Here is a 19,668-nt window from a genome sequence, read left to right as displayed (position 1 = left end):
TTTTATTTTAACTTTTTCGGTTAACCCACTTCAAACGTTTGAATAAAGCAATACTGAACTGCAATGGACAAAAAATTATTATTGTTTCAACATTTTATCACGCTTAAAAAAATTCTAATACAAATCTCCGGACCAGCTGCAAACAGTGACGTCATCTCAGAGTCAGGGTTGCCACATACTCAGGGAATTCAAGGAAACTCAGGAAAGTTTAAAGTTACTCAGGAAAGTTTCTGGTCACTCAGGAAAGATTTTTTGACTCAAAGAGTGGCTCTTTAGTAAGCTCTCCGAAATTTAGTAAGCTCTGGCTCCGTCGTTGTAACTCTCCACGTTCCTTCAGTCTCGTCATTAAATCTCCTCGTCATCGTTGCTTGCTGCTTCAAACACTCGTCTACAAAGCCTTCTAGCTGCCGAATCGAGTAACCCCTTTCTCGTCGCTTCTTTCACTTGAGGGTAATTCCCTGTATGGACTTCAAGACTGCTTTAAAGCTGTTCATAAGTTCATCGTTCGCAACTCAATCATCTTCACCGGAAATTGAGTGGAAAAACTTGAAACAGGACAGAAATTTTTCTTAATGAGAAGGAGTTGAAACTTTTTTACGACTAGCTTTAAAAAGCTCAAGAAGGTAAGGTTTTAACTGCTTATAATCGCATGAGAGGAAAAATAAGCCCAACGGTATGTAACTTTATTGCTGATTGCAGAGAGATATATTTTTTAGCTTGACATAAAAGACTTCTGTAATTTTAAATAAATCAAAAATTGAATGTAAATCGTGAATATTATTTGTTAAAGTTATAAAAACAAAAAAACAGTTTTAGTCTAAAGGAAAATAAGTTTTTATTAAAAAGAAGCAACAACGAGAAAAATTAAATTTTTTAACTAAATGATATCAGGTATAAATTCAATGGTCTTTTAAGCCGTATAAAATAAAACAAATACAATACAAACATTAAAATAAAAACTAACCTATTCGAGTAATTTTGTATATTTTTATAAAGTGTTTTCAAAATTTTAAAATTCATTAAGAATTATTAATTCAAACGCACCTATAGTTAAAATTAACAAAAATAAAATTAATATTATTGTTTAAAACTTAATCCAAAACTAGTATATTAAATTAATATAAATTTTTATGAAATTCCTAGTGGAAATCATTGAAATGTTTTTTAAATATAGCACAGATTAGCACGATTACGCAGACTGTACCAATAAATACTAAAGATTTGATGATCTTTAGAAAACTTTAAAACCATACACACATTTCAACGAGAGAAATAAAAATTATTTTAAAATAATCTGTAGACTCTAAAACACCATCAGGTCCCTGACAAATATGTGTAAATATTACAATGTTTGTGGTTTTATTAATAAAATTTATTTTTTTGGAGGCGAAAAACAGTATAGGTATTTATCAACATGTGTGTATTTTGACACAAACAAACATATATGGAAAAATGTAGCAAGCATGAATGAAAAACGATCAAATGCTTCATGCACAGTATATGAAAAAAGAATTGTCGTTTCTGCAGGATTAAATGGTGACTTTTTAACATCGAACACAGTTGAAGCATATGACCACATAGCTGATGAATGGTCGTATATGCCAAGTATGGTGGAAAAGGTAGATGGCCATTTTTTAGTAGCTACCAAGAACAAGTTGTTTTCTGTAGGGTTTTTGAAAAACACATTTGAGGTATATGACTCAACATGTTAAAGGTTCGTATCTATCAAACAGCCCTACTATCCATGGCATTCGGACCCTATTGGAACATTGTCTTTAAAAAACAAATTTGTTATCTTTCCTGATTCAAAAATTAATGTTTGTTTTTGTTACGATGTAGAAAAAGAAGAGTGGTCAGTGGAACCTTGTTTTAGATCAGCAGATAGGTTTGATTATGTTATCAAAATTCATAAAATAAAAATAAAAACTTCGTTTTGAACCTGTAGTATTTTCACATATTTATCAGGGGCCTGATGGTGTTATAGAGTCTACAAATTATTCTAAAGTAACTTTTATTTCTCTCGTTGAAATGTGTGTATGGTTTTCAAAGTGTTCTGAAGATTATCAAATTATTGGTACAGTCTGCGTAATCGTGCTAATCTGTGCTATATTTAAAGAACATTTCAATGATTTCCACTAGGAACTTCATAAAATTTTATAGTAATCTGATATAAATAACTATACTAGAATAGAAAAAATTTTTAAACAATAATATTAATTATATTTCTATTAATTTTAACTATAAGTGCGTTTGAATTAATAATTCTTAATGTATTTAAAAGTTTTTAAAACACTTTATAAAAATGTACAAAGTTACTCGAAGAGGTTAATTTTATTTTAATGTTTGTGTTGTATTTATTCTATTTTAAATGGTTTAAAAGACCATTTACTTTCTTGCTGATATTATTTAGTTCAAAAATTGATTTTTTTTCTTATTATTGCTTCTTTTTAATAAAAACGTATTCTCCTTTGAACTAAAACTATGTTTTTGTTTACATAACTTTAACAAATAGTATTCACTATTTGCATTCAATTTTCAATTTAATTAAATTTACTGAAGCCTTTTATGTCAAGCTAAAAATATTGTCACTCTGCATTCAGCAATAAAGTTACATACCATTGGGCTTATTTTTCCTCTCATGCGATTATAAACAGTTAAAACGGTAACGTCTTGAGCTTTTTAAAGCTAGTCGCAAAAAAGTTTCAACTCCTTCTCATTAAGAAAAATTTCTGTCATGTTTCAAATTTTTTCACTCAATTTCCGATAAAAATGATTGAGTTGCGAACGATGAACTGATGAAAATATTTAAAGCAGTCGTGAAGTCCATACAGGGAATTACCCTCAAGTGAAAGCAGCGACGAGAAAGGGTTTCCCGATTCGGCCGCAAGAAGGCTTTGTAGACGAGTGTTTGAAGCAGCAAGCAGCATTGACAAGGAGACTCGCTGCATGGAGGTTCAATGACGAGATTGACGGAGGGGTGGAAAGTTACAACGACGGAGTACTCTGAGATGACGTCACTGTTTGCAGCTGGTCGGGAGATGTGTATTAGATTTTTTTTAAGTGTGATGAAATGTTGAAAAAATAATAATTTTTGGTCCATTGCAGTTCAGTATTGCTTTATTTAAACGTTAGAAGTGGGTTAACCGAAAAAGGTAAAATAAAAATCTAACTTTATTTTGTAATATCATTGACAAACTTTATTAAAAACCAAAAAGTATTAAACTTCTTTTAGTAGAACGACGAAAATATTCTTACTGCAGTCGTTTAAATGAGAGATGGATTTATTTATGAACTTACTCTTTGTTGGTAAATTTACAGTTTCACATTTCTAAATAATTATTTAGTGCAAATTATGAAAGATAACTACATAAGGTTTAAAGTTTAAAAATAAAAAACGCTGTTATATAGGTTTTGTAGTAAGACTACAAGTATTAGCATGTTAGAGACATATAAAATGATTTTATTTTAAACAACTTTTAACGAAAAAGTGTTTCATAAAAATAACAAAAGTTTACATGCGTTAATACTGAAGATAAGGCTTGAAATACAAAAAAAAAATATTTATAGGGATTTACTATACAACTCAATATGTATTAACATTTCCAATTAAAAGCTTTAGCTTTGTAAGATCTAACATATTTAGTTTTTTTGCTTATGTAATTTTTATTTTAAAGTTTTCAAAACTTCTATCTAAACAATTGCTTAATGCTATCCCTAAGAGCTTTTGTCGTAAATAATAGTTTAATTATTTTAGTTAGCTTTAACTTGAAACTAGTATACAATGCTATTACTTGCAGAGCAAACTTAAAATGTTAAATTTTCATTTAATCGTATAAACTTTCTGTTAGTTTTCATTAAATTGATATACAACATGTTTTAATCTATAAACAAATGAAACTAAAAACTTCTTAGTACTTTTGAAATAAAAACTACTTAACTTTTGCATACATCGTAAGAGAATGAGACCATAGTCGTTGTAGTAAATATGAAATTTATTTTATTACAAGTATAAAACACTCCGAAAAAAAAAACATTGATTTTAAGTATAACATACATTTTTTTTAGATTTTATAAGGCTTGATATAAAATAAGTTTCACATTATTAATAAAGTTTTATGTATTGACAAACTTGATTTTTAATTTTACTAACCGTGTAAAAGTTTAGTTTAAACACTACTAAGTTTAGTTTAATTTAAACTTTTAAAACACTCCCAAAAAATTGCAAGTTAGTTTATTAAAGTCATACTCTGACCTGGAGTAGTCCTTCTAGGTTAAAAAATATTTTCTTAGACTATCAATAGCTAGTTTTAAATGTATATTTTTTATTTATTTAGAATTGCTTTGAAAAAACGAAAAGTTTCCGTGTTTAGAATCAAGTTTTTATTCCCTCGTTTCATCCTTTTAGGCTAAAAAAACAATTCTAGGTAAATAAGTAAAAAGTTATTGTTTTTAGTTTATTTTTTCATGCCATTTATAAATAGAAAATTTACATTGTATCGTGTTTGTCTATATTTAAATTTACTTTAATAATTTTTACTAGTATTTTTTATATTATTATTTTTTTACTTAACAACAGGGTTAGATCATGCAAATGCAACAAGTTATTTTAGATATAATTTAGCATTTGTTGCTTCAACAATCGTTATTTTTTCCCATTTATTTAGAGTAAAATTTAATTTGTAAGGTGATTTTAACATACAAGCATACAGACATATTATTTAGCATAAGAAGTACAATTGCCGCCTTATAAGACATTTGTAAAGGGTTTACACCGTAGCAAAATGATTTAACAAAAATAAAAAGTTGTACCTTAATCTTAACCATTGATTCGTTTAGCTAGAACATAAAGTTTTTGTAGTCTAAGGACTGATCATAATTGGATAAATTTATGTTTTTATTTAATGATAACACTAAAATTTAAATATTTTTAGTAGCACACAACCTAACGTAAAACTTCTTTATGTTTTTATAAAATTTTTACATCGCATTTGGTTGTTTTATTCTATAAATATGTCGTTTATATTTATTTAGATTTCATTCAGTAGACGATCCAAATATAACAATGTTTGACTTAAGCTTCGCTAGATATCATAAGTTGTTAATAAAACGTTATCAAAATAAAACTTAAATGTTTAATAAGCAAGGCTCAATAGAATCCACTAGTATAAGTGGAATTTTTGAAACCAGTCTAGATAAGCCAGTCGTGTTTTGTTATTAAACCGCGATAAAGTTTGTCTGAATTTGCTAATTTTAAGTAAACTGAAACTTGTTAAAAGTTGTCATATAGTTGCTTATAAAGCAAAAAGTTATGCAAATTTATTGTTACAGTTATGCTACTTATTAAACAAATGCAAACAATTCAGCACAGGTTAGAGACCTTTATTAAACTAGAAATCCTACGACGAGAGAATACTTTCCGAACCTTTTCAAACATTAAATTGGTGATACACCTAAAAAAAATAAAATTATATCTCAAAAAACAAATCTCTAGTACCAAAGTGCAAGTACTTTCATAAATTTACAATGTTTGGCATACTTATTTCAATAAATGATTGTTATCGTTTTATTAGTTTCTACTATAGAATTTCTTTTTTAGTATTTTTATATACATTAATCTATACCTTAAAAAATCTAACAGTAAGCTTATATCTTTATTCCATAAATAAACAACAATCCCATTAAGTTTAAATCACCCTATCCTTTGCCAAATTACCACCTATTACCCACTGACCTGCGAAATATTGACCACTTTGAAAAATCATACTTCAGACTGAGAGTGGGCCACGTCAAGCAAATATTTTCGCATTGATAATTTTTGCTTGGGAACAACTTTAGCAAAACTTTTTTACAACAAACTAACTCATGCTTGCTCTTCATTTCATTCCCAGTGAGTGTTAAACGAAAACTTAATTACATTTTTGCTTATTAATTTTTTTTTTATTTATGTCAAGTTTGTCACAACTAAAAGGGCAGCAACATTTTTTTTTTGATGATTCTGAATCGCTGACTACATTTCCTTATACTAGCTTTACTGTGCTCATAAGTAATTTTATTTAACATGTTAATAATACAGATAAGTAATTTAATTTTTACAGACTTTAAAAATTAGTAAATGTCAACAAGAAGTCGATTCAAATGGTAGCTCTACAGAAAACAAAAATTATAAGAGTATTTATTAAATGTTTTTAAAAACTATTAAACTAAATGCTTTTAAGAGAGTTTCCAAAGATATTTTTTTCCAGGTTTTCCAAATATTTTCATGATTTTCAAAGAGCAGGTTTTTTTGATCCATTTTTATTAACAAATTAAATTGAAAGTAAAAAAAAGCTGACTTAAATAGTCTAATAACGTTGAAAAGGTACTGTAAAAATACTTTAAGTATTTATTTCTCAAGAAAAAGAAGTTTCAATGATACAAAAAAATATTACCTATATGATAGAATTTTGTATGTAACTGAATCTTTATTACTTTGTAAAAATAATTTATTTTAGTTATTTTTGTTCGAAACTCCAGGTTTCTTTTTGCCTAAATTGTCAAGTTATAGGTTTTTCGGTAACCCTGTTTTAAGTGTCTAAACTTACAAGTTGTTTTTTAAATCTAGCAAAGCTGTTTCAGCACAACTTATAAAAGCATTAAACCATTATAAAACTTTAATAAAACGTGTATACAAATTTTTTAATGATAAAAAAATACAACAACCATAACATAAACTGGTAGTTTTAGAAATAGTTAATAAATTATTAGGTTAATTTTAAACTATGTTTAAGCTTAAAACTAACGGTTGTCTGATTAAAAAAATACATATTTTAAACCACAAGTTTATAATTTCAGCTAGGATTGAAATATCAAAAGCTTTAATATTTCAAACATTTGGTTAAGAAAATACTATTTATTTTAGCACTTAAAAACTTGTAAGTGTAACAGTTTTATCAACACTGATAAAACCTTGTAACCTTAGAGTTCATGTTAAACTAATAAACATATTTGCAAAAAAGATAATAACCAAATATACATAAGTAAACAAACAATGTTTGTACAGAATAAAACTTTAATCTTTGTACTTTAAAACATCTTATTATTTGTTGTCTAATCAAACTTGACTACTTACCACAAGCAAATAGTATATATTTTTATTTTTACTGTTTCATAGTACACTTGTGTAGAAATACAGTTTATTGCCACAAATTTGCATAAACACCTTCTGGTTACCATAGCAACAAACCAGTCTTATCGAAAAGGCACGCGATAAAAATAAGTACAAAAAATAAAACTGGACGGAGTTAAAAAAAATAAATAAAAAATTCAACTTAACTTAACCTCAATTAAATTTAAACTTTTTAAATATAAAATTTCAAAATTTTAAAAGAAAATTAAAAGTTGTATACAAGTATAAGAAATAATAGTTCTAATATGCACCTAAGTATAAATACCAATAATCAACAAATAAAAACATTTTTATTTTTACTCAGAAAACATAAATACAAATACTAAAAACTAAATACATGGATGGCTAAGTAACAAAATAAATTGAAACAAATTAAAACATACTTTTCAAGTCCAAAGTAATTTAAAATTTTCAGTATCTTCTTTCCTGTTAGAAAACAAACTATTTTAAGAAAATAAACAATTAATTTTAGTAGTTTTAGTATTTGTTGTTAATTAATAGACAATGTACTTAATTTTTTTTATTTGTACATTAACCTGTTGATTAAGCATTATTTGCATTACAACTACAAATAGGTAACATAATAAACTGTTCAAATCTTAAATCGTAAGATAATATTAATATTTAAAACTTCAACAGAAAAAAAATGCTTGTAAACAAAATAAATCACTAGGTTATTAACATATGAAACCTTTAATAACATTGTTATTAAAAGTCTTAGTGAACAAACATTTTCTTTGTTGTAAAAGCGCATAATGAAACTGAGAACAAAAAGTTTATTTGCACTTCAACACGTGTAACTTGTGATACTTAGTAAATTTATTCGGAAAAAAAAAGTTCAAAAAAGTTGAAAAACAAACAAATAAAACTATTTAAAAAAGAAAAATCAAGATTGTTAAACTTGAATTTTGTATTAAGCAGTAATAAACTGAAAATCATTTACGTAAATTTTACTACTGTCATATTTCAAAATAAACTGTACAGTCTTTATAGACTAGTTTTAATCAAAATTAATGTTAAAGAATTAGCAAGTTGTATACAAACGTAAAAGTTCACATAAAATTAATTATTTTAAAAATTAAATTATTTACAGATGCCACGGCAGTAAAATTTATTTGAATTTTATCGATTTTTTTAGCTGCAAAAGATAAATTGAAAAATAAGATTCTTTTTCAAGTTTTTTGAAGCTAAATTTTTTTTAATAATGAAAATTTTGGTATGAGTTTAACTATTATTACTACTTGAAAAAAATTATTCTTTAGGTTAGTTTAATTAAAGTTAGTGTTAAAAATTATAATTTTGTATACAAAAGTACATCAAATGTATATTTCACATAAAAATTACTATATGCAAACACGTAATGATTTAAGTTAAATTATAAACTATTTATAGAAATCACTTTGAAAAATTAATTTGAATTATATCGATTGTTTAGTTGGAAATGATATATAATAAACTAGCTTTTTCAAAATTCCCTTATCTTCAAGAATTTGACTTTTTAAATATTTAACCAAACAAATCTACATTATTAATTTTTTTATTAAGTAGTAACAAAAAGCATGATAAAACTTTGTCAATTGTTCATTTATCTAAACTTCTCGTTTTTAACACTTTAGTGGTATACAGTTAGCAATGATTAATAAAAGTTCAAATCCTTACACATTTTTCAAATCTATTCTACAGCTACCTATAATAAAATTATTTTCTACAAACAAGTTTATTTCAAAAGTAACTTTACAGATTTTTTAATCACATTCGTTTAAGAATTCACATTTTAATGAGTATTTTCTTTTATTTTACTTAATGTGTGCCAAGCCTTTGTCAATTTCAGAAAGCAACTATATAAATATGTCTAATTTATGAGTCAACTAAAATTTCTTTCACTTACTGCTTTGAATGAAGTTAAAGTAAGTTTTAGCTGAACGCTTAAATTTTTCTAGCTAAAAAACTTTTATTTTTTAATGAAGCTATGCACGTACTCTACAAAATAAAATTATTTGTTTAAAAACTGGAGAAAAAAAACTGTTGGCGTATAATTCTTTGCATGTTCAACTAAAAGCATTTATAAAACAATAGAAAGACAAATGATGAAAATAAACAAACAATACAACTACAAATGAATGTATCATGTAAAACAATAAAAGTCTATTAAGTTGAAAGAAACATTTACAGCCCCTCAAATCAAAGGTAATAAACAAACAACAATATTAAAATACAACAAACAAATATAAAAATACAACAAACAAACCTCGATGGCGTCCTGCAGTTTACCCACGTAGTGGGAGAGTTTTCCCGCCACGCTCCTCACTCCCTGCCTCACGCCCTCCTTCACTTCGTACAGGTCCGGAACGTGGTTCCTCAGCGCTGATTGGCTAGATTGCGTGCTCGCTCGACCATAGAAGTCGTCGGAAGATATCCCGCTCTTTCCTTCCACGTTGCGCAGCCTCGCCTGTGTGAGAGACTTCAGATACAAAAGATCTTAGTTAATTAAAAGTATCATAAACACTAGCTCTAAAATTCATTAAAAAAACTGTTTAGTTAAGGAGTGTGAAACTTGCGGCTCTGGCCCGAGGTCAAGCAGAAACATCTAGTTGGCGATGTTTTTAATTGAAAACAGCTTGACAAAAAAAAATATGATAATCAATTTTAAAAACGCTATAAATTTCTAAATTAAAGAGTGATACTTATTTAAATTTTTATTTTATTACAACTTTTTTTTTTCAAATTTCAAAATTACAAAGTCATCAAGGCTTTTTTTAGTAAATCTGACCTACCAAAAAGAAAACCTACCCCTTTCAATTTACTTGATATCTATTTAAAGCAAGAACCTAACCAATTAGATTCAGTTTTTTTTTTTTTTCTATCATTTTCAAAAATAGTTTATTATTATTTTTTAATCAATTAAACCAATTTTCCTAATCAGATATTACTATGTGTTTGAGTTAACTTAGTGTTTACATTTTTTGTTATATATGCATTAAAATTTGACCCAGTGGTACTTTAAGAAGTGCTGTTGTTAGTATTCTTAATCCGATTTTAATGTTAGTAACAATTACTTTCAGTAGATATAATTAAAACAGTATTTTTAAAACATTTCAAATACAACTTTTATTGCAGACTCAAGTTGCTAATAGCAGTATTAAAATAAACTTAATATGTATTCTTGTAAAATAATATTTAAAAAAAGATATACATATATATTTTTTAATATTGGAACTTAAAAACGCATTTATGTAGTTCAATAACTGATAACCAAGATGTAATAAAAATAAGATGTTTGATTTAACAATAAATAAAAACCATAAAAATTAACATTTATATTTTTATAAAAATTAATATTTAAAAAATGTTTACAAAAACTTACTTTTAAGTCGAGGCTATATAAGGATTTAATCGATAATGTTATAATGGAACAGTGATATATACAATTTAGTTTAAACTTAATTATTTACACAAAATCAAATTCAATATTAAACAAAACAATACCTCGTCTTGGAAGGAGTTATTTGAAGGGAATAGTTGCGCAGATGATATGGACTTGCTGTTTTTATCAATACCTTGCAATTTGTCACCTGACTTGTTATCTGAAGACTTGGTTGATCTCTGCGCACTTGATCTGTATATTGTCAGTAATGTTGAGTTGCACTTAGAGTAAGTGTATTATATTAAAGTTTAGCTTTCCTTTAATAAGGTTAAAATTGATTTGAAATGATTGCAAAAATATGATTGCTCAGTCAAAAGTAAATAAAAAAGATGAATAAATTCAAAAAACAAAACAAAAAAGAGTCATAGTTCATTTAAATAAAATTAAAAATAAGTTCTAACATTTGTTTACGATTGCTTTTTGTTGTTGTAAAACAATAACGGTTCATTTTGTTGGAAAAAATAGTGGTTACATTTTTTTTAACAAAAAATACAATTTACTTCATTATATTATATTAAATAAACAATTTGACTTTTTCTACAAACACTGGTAATCAAAAAGTAAAGTTGATTCGCGATCGGTAATGAACACACTTGCTTGTATAATATGAAATATAAGTTAATCAATGTTTTTTGATGAGTTAAAAACAACTACCTTACTTTCTTTCATTATAATTAGCAAGATTTGCCCACAAAAAGGTTTAAAATACTCAGAATAATAAAACACAGTCAACACAAACGTCAATTATGTGTCAACTTTTTAGAATATTTTAATGACACAAAAAGAACTACTATAAAACAATCTAAGTAAAAAAGTTTTATTCAATACAATAAAATTAAAATAAGACAAAAAAAAATTATTTATTTTTTAGCACTTACAAGGTTGCCACTCGTTTTTTTCAATTTTTTTTCCAAGTTTTCAAACTTCCTCTAAGTTTTTAAAAGTACACATTTGTGGGTCTACTTTCAGTTTAAAGTTAAATTTAAGGTAAGAAACTGTGTTAAATATAAGAACATTGAAAAGATAGTGTAAAGCTACTTTAAATGTTGCTACAATAAATGTTAATAAAAAAATTATGATGATGACAAATATTTTTATCTATATGATATATTTTTTATGTCATATCGAAATTTTACTAATGAAAATGTTGAAATTGTTAAAAATTCCAGGTTTTTCCAAGTTTTTTTAGCCTAAATTGTCAAATTCCAGGTTTTCAGGTAAAGTGGCAACACTGTACTTAGTACAATGTGAAATAAAAAATCACAAACTTGCTAGCTGAAGATTCATGATTCTTCATGAAAATATTGCTTTGAGCCTGATGGGACATTCTGATTGGCTCGATGGTGAGCTCTTCCTCCTTCTTATTGGCCGGTTTTGATTTTCCGCCAATGTACAGCCAATCACCTTCGATTATTTTGTCGCGTGATCGGCTGCTGAATAAAAAAAAGCTATTTAGTTAATAAAAAATATTGCAAAACTTAATATTACACTAATCAACCAGTACTAGATTCAAATATTAGATAGGTAGAGGAAAGATTGAAAACTTTAAGTTGTAAAAATATGATGAAAATTAAAAACCTTTTTTTACTCACAATGAATTAAAAATCATTGCTTAAAAAAATTATAACAGGGATTATACAATTATGATGAATATTTTTGGATTATTTAAAATTTGTATATATAAAATTGTAACTAATAGTTAGTACAATGTTATGCTATGTAAGAAAACTTTTGGTGGTTATTACTCATTATTTAAAATATATAAGTGAATAATTTTGAAATTAAATTCTACATAATACTATTTAAAGATGTTTAAAAAATATCAAATAGAATATATTTTTGTAGTTGTAAAACAAAAGTTTTAAAGTTTTTATTTAATGTATAATTCTTACTGAAAGTGATGTGTCGAAGTATTTAATTAATAATGAAAACTTTTAAAAATATTTTTTCATAGTTTTAGTAAAAAAAGCATCAACGCCTACTCTTTAATCTTAATTTAACTTAAAAAAAAGTTAAGAATAGGATGGTTAACTTTTTTTCTTTTACGCTTTATACACAACAAACGTATACTTTGAAAAAAATTGACTTTAAGCAAACAACTAAATATAAGAAAATTTAAAATTTCAATCAATATTAAAGCAGCATTAAGTAAATTTGTATCCGGTTGTAACACAAGCTTAAAAATGTGTTGTTCGAAACGTAAAACAAAAGATTTTTAAAATAATTTATTATTAATTATAAGCACCAACAAAGCTCACCAGATATTTAGATTAAAGATACAACAACAAGATAACTTCAAAAATTTTTATTCAAGTTACGTTTTTTACCACAAAACGTGTTAGTAAGATAGAAATATTATTAATCAAACAACTGTCATATAACAAATATTTCAATGCCTGGTGTTCAGGTATTTGTGTAAAACTTATTACCAAAACAACCAAACATATCTATATAAAAATAACATTAGTTCCCTGTGAAGGTTATAACGATATCTTTTTTTAATATTTTAAGATATTTTAAAGTATGTATTTTAGAGTATGTATTTAAAAGTATGTATTTAAATGATAAACTCACAAAAAAATATTAATGCAGTTAACTAAAAATTATATACTAAATTATACAGAGGGATATTTTTGATATCAATTAGTCTTAATTCTTTATTTTTTGGTGTCATTTTGCTTATTAAATAGTTCAGACCTTGAAGGGAACATAATTTTTTTGAATTTTAAATTAATTTTTATTTTAATAGTTATATTTAAATCTTTAAAAATGTTTCACTATAATGGTTTATAACTGGAAAGTTAATATTATAGCAAGTCAATTTCACTAAAGTTTCCTAAACTCATTTGCGAAAAACTGTTTAAAAATACAACTTAAATCAAATATACAAACAACCTGGACAGAGCGTCGTAGAAGTGGTCAGAGTCGCTGTCGCTGTCATGATTGTTTTTATTTGAAGCGACGGGGCTCGTTTGTTCAATTGTCTTCATGCTCATAGAGTGGCCTACTTCTTTGCTGTGTTAAAATATGATGATAAGAAGCAGCTCGAAAGTTTGTGCAAGAATGTGTTTTACTAAAACAATTTGTTAAGAGAAACTAAAAGCTAAAACAAACTTACAACAATTTTTTAAATTCTATTTTTGGGTAGTAAAAACCATATTTTATTTAAACAGAACTCCTTTTTACAAAACAACTTTTTAAAACAAGATAGTAACCCCACAAGATTCGTAATTTGAGTTTTTAAAGTTTAAAGTTTAGTACTCATTTTAAATTAAAAAAAACATTCGAATGCTTAAGATTTAGCATGTTTATTTTTAGAAGTTTAACAGTCTCAAACTATCAATTTAAACATGTTTGCATTTACTTAAAACAGAATTGCTCTACAAAACTTTTACTGTATCTATATAAACAAAGACTGTGGGTTTACTAAGAAAGTGAAAATATGGCATGACGCATTTAATGTTTTGTACAAACATTTAAGTAAATTTGTTTGCTCTTTTGAACTTAGCTATATTAGTAACTTGTTATTAACTGTTTATGAGAACTGTAAGACCCATGTGTTTATAATAAGTTATTTTGAAAAACTTGTTAGACCATAAACATTGATGTCTTTTGTTTCAAACAATGACTTTCTTACAAAGGTTTCTTTTCCGAGAATAATCAAAAATTGAACATTAAAGCTATCAGCTATTATCAAAATTATAAAATTTTATTAAACTATTTAAACTCACGATTTTCCAAAAGCCATGCCAAGTCTTTCTGCCTGAAGCTTTTTGCTATCCGACATTCCTTTCAACTGAAAAACACACAAGTTATAAATTATTCTTTTTTTTTTATAAGCTGATGTAGCTTCTTTAAAAGCTGCTGTCTACCAATGAAGTAATATTGTTCTTAGTAGTAACTTAATAAAATTAATCAATTATTCCTACACTTTTTACTGTAGATTAACAATCTTGTTTTCATATAATTTAGCAATCATTTTACGATTAAAAGTAAGTCATTGACGTACTTTGTAAATATTTTGGTGGTTATGAAATACAAAGACATAAGTGTAAAACAGTTTCAAACTAAAAAAAGCTTAGTTTGCACTATTAATACATTACAAAAACTAATTGTTACTAGTTTTCTGAATAAACTCTTTAAAAAAAATTAGTGTTATTTACTTAGTTACTCAGGTATAAACTTTTATTCTAAAATAGGGTAACAAACATACAAACTAGATATACTATGGAGTATAAACATAAAAGTTTGCAGACTTCATGCTATAAAAATTTATTTTGTATCTAAAACACAGACATAAAGATTATTTATTTTAGTAGAAGTTATTGAAAAATATAAAATACTTCAATCTTTTTCCAAACTTTTTATTTATTATAAACACTGAGTTTAAAGAACTGCTTTTTAAATACAATTTCATGTTGATAAAACACTAAATTTACAAATTTTGTTCCAAAATAAAAACTATTCAATTACCTTGGATTCACTTTTCTTTTCATCAACTGACAATTTTTCATAATATGTCGACAAGTCCTCTTCTGTCGGTCTGTAAGTTATTATAACTTGTTTAAAGCAAAAATTTTAATGAAAAAACCTTAAAAACCTTAATAAAATATAAGAAAGTATAATTTTATTTGTTTTTAGTTTTAAAAAAGTACAAAATGTTGAACAGGAACAGTATATAAATGTTATGTGGTAAACTACTGATTAACGAAATATGTTGTTTCCACTATCGAAGAATATAATTAGTTCCTTCTTTTGCTATTTTGGTAATGCTATAAGTAAGATAAAAATGTTTTAAAGATATTTTTAGGCATAAGCCTTGTATTGTTATCTAGTAGATTATGATCTTTAAATATGAGAAGTTTTTGCATAAATAAATAGCTGTTTTATAAGTTTTCAATAAAGAAACTACTTAAAGATTATACTGAAAATTTAAGGCTTTTAATCGTTAGAGAATAAAAAACTATATGAAAAAGTTATTTAAATGTGTTTAACAAAACTAAAGTTTAAGTAAAACTTGACAAGCCATATAATTTAACTGATATTTTATTTTAACTTTTTAAAGAGAAAGGTTCAAATAAAAATATTAAATTGTATTGCATAAAAAACAACATCTAAAACTTGTTAACTGACATGCGGCATATAAAATTTCAGACATAGTAATATTTAATAAGAAAATTACAATATGCACTGTATAAAATAGTGAATATTACTAAAATAGTGAATATTACTAAATGTAGTTTTCAAACTTCTACCTTTTAAAAGCTGATAATTAGTAAAATACATATTTAAAGTTTTAAAAAAGTTTTAAAACAAAAAAAAAACATTGAAGAAAAGTTATTATTTAGTTTTTAAAGCTGCTTTAAAGAAAAACTAAAATAAAAATGATCAAAAAACGATTGGAATTAAATAAATATTTTAAATTTTTAAATAATTCTATTAAAATTAAATAATTACAACTATTTGTAATACATTTTGTAGTTTATTTTGATGCTAGTAATCAAAGTTTGTCCTCAAATAAAAAACCTAAATCAAAATTCTTAACAATGAACAAAAAAGGTTTAAAACTGTGCATATTTTTGATAATTATGAAATTTAATACATATATACAAATATTTGATTTCTTAAGAATACACAATAACATAGGCTTGGTGCTACAAAAAAAAAGTTATGAAGTTAAAAAGTTTGCTTGAAAATTAATGTTAACTCCATATGCATCAAAATATGTGGATGTTCTAAATATTTATTGTTTGCTATTCATTTCTACTTTTAAATTAAGTCAAATTGATACTACTAAGGGGAAATTTATGTTGATTTATATGTACACAGCAAAGACAAATTTAGCATATTAAGCCAGAGTTTTTAATACACTTGTTTCAAAATTACACAAAGTGCATATATTATTTATAAACATGAGTTTTTATTAATAATTAGCCTAGTTTTTAAGAAAAGTTTACCTTAAATAACAATATTTAATTTTTTTACAAATCATACCAAAAATATTTTAAAAACTTTACAAATAACCCAAATAGGGTAAGCCTTAAACTGTTTTTGAATTACATGTATTGTAATACTATATGTACAGTTCATAAAAATGAATATTATTATTCTGATAAAACGTCTCCAGATAAATATTATGAAGCTTTAGTATATCTCTAAATTCATGTATGCTAGTATACACTAACAACAACAATTTGAAGTCTAAAGTTATTATGATTATGCAATATTTATCTTCTTTATGTTTTAAAAAACTTAGAATAAACAAAAAATTAGTTAAAATTAAAACCTCTAATAAAAAATTATTGGGTTCCAATTATTAAGTTTGTTATTAAACATTATTTATTAGTAAAGTTTCGAATGTTAAACAAAATTTACTAACTCATGAAAAAGAGACTATAAAGTTAGTATTGTTCCAAATTTTTTAAATTAGTACTCAAAAAATTCATATAACAATTTAAGTATATCGCATAAACGTTCAACTAACTTCAACAATTGAGTAGACACAGTAGGTGCTTTTTGTGAAACTTACATACAAGCAAAAAATATTTCAAGTTTTTATTAAAAAAAAATCAAATTTGGACAACTCAAATTCTTAAAAAAAATATTTGTAGGCTATATCTCATAAAGTAATAAATATTTGAAAAAGATAAAAAAGTGGTTGTAGATTTATTTAATTTAAATTATGACACTAAATATAAACTAAAAATTAATACTGTTAAAAATAATTTTAAAATACTAAATTTTGTAGCACATTTAAGCAATATCCCAAAAAATATCTAAAGTTCTACAAAGTAAAAAACAATGGTCCGTAGGTATTAATTAGACTAGGGTTGCCACTCTTTGGGTCAAAAAATCTTCCCTGAGTTTTTTTTTAAATCCATAAATCCATAAAAGTTTTATCATTTATTAAAAAACTACAATGTTAATTCTAAGAACATTGAAGAACTAGCCACAAGGCTTAAAAATTTCTAAATAAGCACTTAAAAATAAATAAAATCAACTGTTTTGTACAAAATTTGAAACTGGATTAAGTAAATCTCATTCAAGATCTAGAAAAAAATTTCCCTGAGACTTTATAAAAAATCTTAAAATTTCCCTGAAATTTTTAGAAAAAATCAAAGCTGCCTAGAGTTTCCCTGAGTTAAAAAAAAGAATCAAATTCCCTGAGTTTCCCTGAAATTTTCTATAAATTGAAAATTCCCTGAGTTTCCCTGAGTGTGTGGCAACCCTGTTAAACATATTTTTAATTTTACTTTAATATATTTTATTTTTGAGTGTAGTCTGTAAAAAAAAAATTATTAATTAGATTTGTCTGAATTTGAACTGTCGTGCACCCAGCATTTAATATGTAAGTTTTACACAAGTTAAAAATAAATAACTTATTTGGACAATAAATAATTGATCACTTACTTTTCTTCTTTCAAAACTTTTGTTTTTTCTTGTTCCTTTGCATCCTTTTCTAACTCCTCAAAATTTATGTTTTTCACTTTCCTGGCTCCAAGCTGAAATTAAAATTAATATTAAAATAACTTTAATCTGAATGATGCTTTACTTACAAAAAGTAATCCTAAATGTTAAAAGAATGTAGTGGAAAAGTAAATTAAAATATATTAGAAAATAACTGTTTTATAAACTTGAAATTATCAAAACTCCCAAAAGATCTTGTTAACTAGTATAATAAGAAATAGCTTTTACTGGTGAAAATTGAAACTACAAAAAGCTTGATTGATTATATGCATATAAATCTTCTATAGCATATATAAGTTATTTCTTATACATTCAAAAGAATATGTAACTTCATTTATAGTTAACTTAATCTGTTATACTTCTTCAAAAAAAATATCTATTAACTATTTAATTTATTATGTATAATTACTGCTAATCTTTTAAAAGTCAGGTTATTAAAAATGATGATTTATTATTTCTTATATATTCCTTGAAAAAAAAAATTAAAACAAAGTTTTATAGACAATTAGTTTAATTGTTTCTATACATAAGTATATAGGTCTATTTAAAATAAAAAATCAACATCTGAAGAGTGTTAATCATATCATTACTTAAAACACAAAAATAATTTAGTAATGAACCTTGTAGCACAAGTTAGTGATGCTGTTACATGTTTAAATAGAAATTATGCAAAAAAATAGAACACTGTTTTTAAAAAGCTGTTGGAGCACAATTACATTAAATAACAATAAATTTTGTTTAATATAAATACTTTTTGTTATTTTTCAATAGTATTTGCACAGTTTTCGGTTGATGTAAATTAGTAATCAGATAGTTTCATAAACAAAAAGTAAGTTATATACTTTAAAATCATTATAGATTTCAAAAAAAAAATTCTAATAAACTAACCCCAGCTTTCTTTTTACCTCCTTTTTTGACAATGTTAGATTTTGGTGTGTTCATGATTTATGTTTTAAATAAAATAAATCTGTTTAAAAATTATTCTGTACAAATTATTTTTGTTACTAACTGCAAACTTATTTTTTTTACCAAACAAATTAGCATTAATATTTTGATCATTATGTCATGTTATTTATGATTACTTGATCAACAAAAAATATTTGTTATAAAAGCAAAGTTCATTTTAAACTAAACAACTGATACTGCTGAATCTACATTTGAAAAATTAGGCAAGGTTTTTAAAAACTATAAACTTTTTATCTCAAATATTTAATCATTCAAAAAACTACAAAAATAACTTTAATAGACAGTTAATAACAAAGAGTAAAAAAAAATTAGCAATATTTTAAAGAACTGCACTACTAAGTAAATTCTAAAAAAAATATTTTTAAATTACACAGAGGGTATCTGTATTCTATCTTTATAGTTATAAATTATATAACTGGGAGCAGGTCTAAATTGCACAAAGATTTAATAACTTTAACTTTAATTTAACTTTAATAGACAGTTAATAACAAAGAGTAAAAAAAAATTAGCAATATTTTAAAGAACTGCACTACTAAGTAAATTCTAAAAAAAATACTTTTAAATTACACAGAGGGTATCTGTATTCTATCTATATAGTTATAAATTATATAACTGGGAGCAGGTCTAAATTGCACAAAGATAAAAT

At 25.0% G+C, this 19,668-nt stretch overlaps 1 protein-coding gene across 3 annotated transcripts; it reads right to left on the bottom strand.

Moving 5' to 3' along the window:
• Positions 1-7,191: 7,191 nt before the first annotated feature.
• Positions 7,192-19,041, bottom strand: LOC145836021 (ADP-ribosylation factor GTPase-activating protein 3-like). 3 transcript variants are annotated; one of them, XM_082943809.1, is made up of 9 exons: positions 18,945-19,041; positions 18,000-18,091; positions 15,063-15,132; positions 14,321-14,385; positions 13,485-13,604; positions 11,858-12,019; positions 10,652-10,781; positions 9,414-9,614; positions 7,192-7,591 (listed from the first exon to the last, which is right to left on the bottom strand). In XM_082943809.1, exons 1-9 carry the CDS (start codon positions 18,996-18,998, stop codon positions 7,577-7,579), a joined length of 909 nt encoding a protein of 302 aa, XP_082799935.1. In that variant the 5' UTR covers positions 18,999-19,041; the 3' UTR covers positions 7,192-7,576. The 3 variants fall into 3 exon arrangements, with proteins under 3 accessions (XP_082799935.1, XP_082799934.1, XP_082799936.1); XM_082943808.1 differs by having other exon boundaries at positions 7,194-7,591; positions 11,858-12,022; XM_082943810.1 differs by having other exon boundaries at positions 7,195-7,591; positions 10,652-10,766; positions 11,858-12,022.
• Between the last annotated feature and the right edge of the window lie 627 nt (positions 19,042-19,668).

The sequence above is a fragment of the Thalia democratica genome, chromosome 5 (assembly GCF_965202585.1).
Source record: "Thalia democratica chromosome 5, ktThaDemo2.hap1.1, whole genome shotgun sequence".
NCBI classification, from domain to species: Eukaryota; Metazoa; Chordata; class Thaliacea; order Salpida; family Salpidae; genus Thalia; species Thalia democratica.
The sequence above is the reverse complement of the archived record's forward strand: the minus strand, read 5'-3'. Positions and strand labels throughout refer to the sequence as shown.

Coding starts and splice junctions, on each gene's coding strand:
- LOC145836021 (XM_082943808.1), bottom strand. CDS start 18,998: ATGAACACACCAAAATCTAACATTGTCAAAAAAGGAGGTAAAAAGAAA. Junction 13,605..14,320: donor GGCATGGCTTTTGGAAAATC/GTGAGTTTAAAT, acceptor ATTTTAACACAG/CAAAGAAGTAGGCCACTCTA. Junction 12,023..13,484: donor TTCTACGACGCTCTGTCCAG/GTTGTTTGTATA, acceptor TTTTTTATTCAG/CAGCCGATCACGCGACAAAA.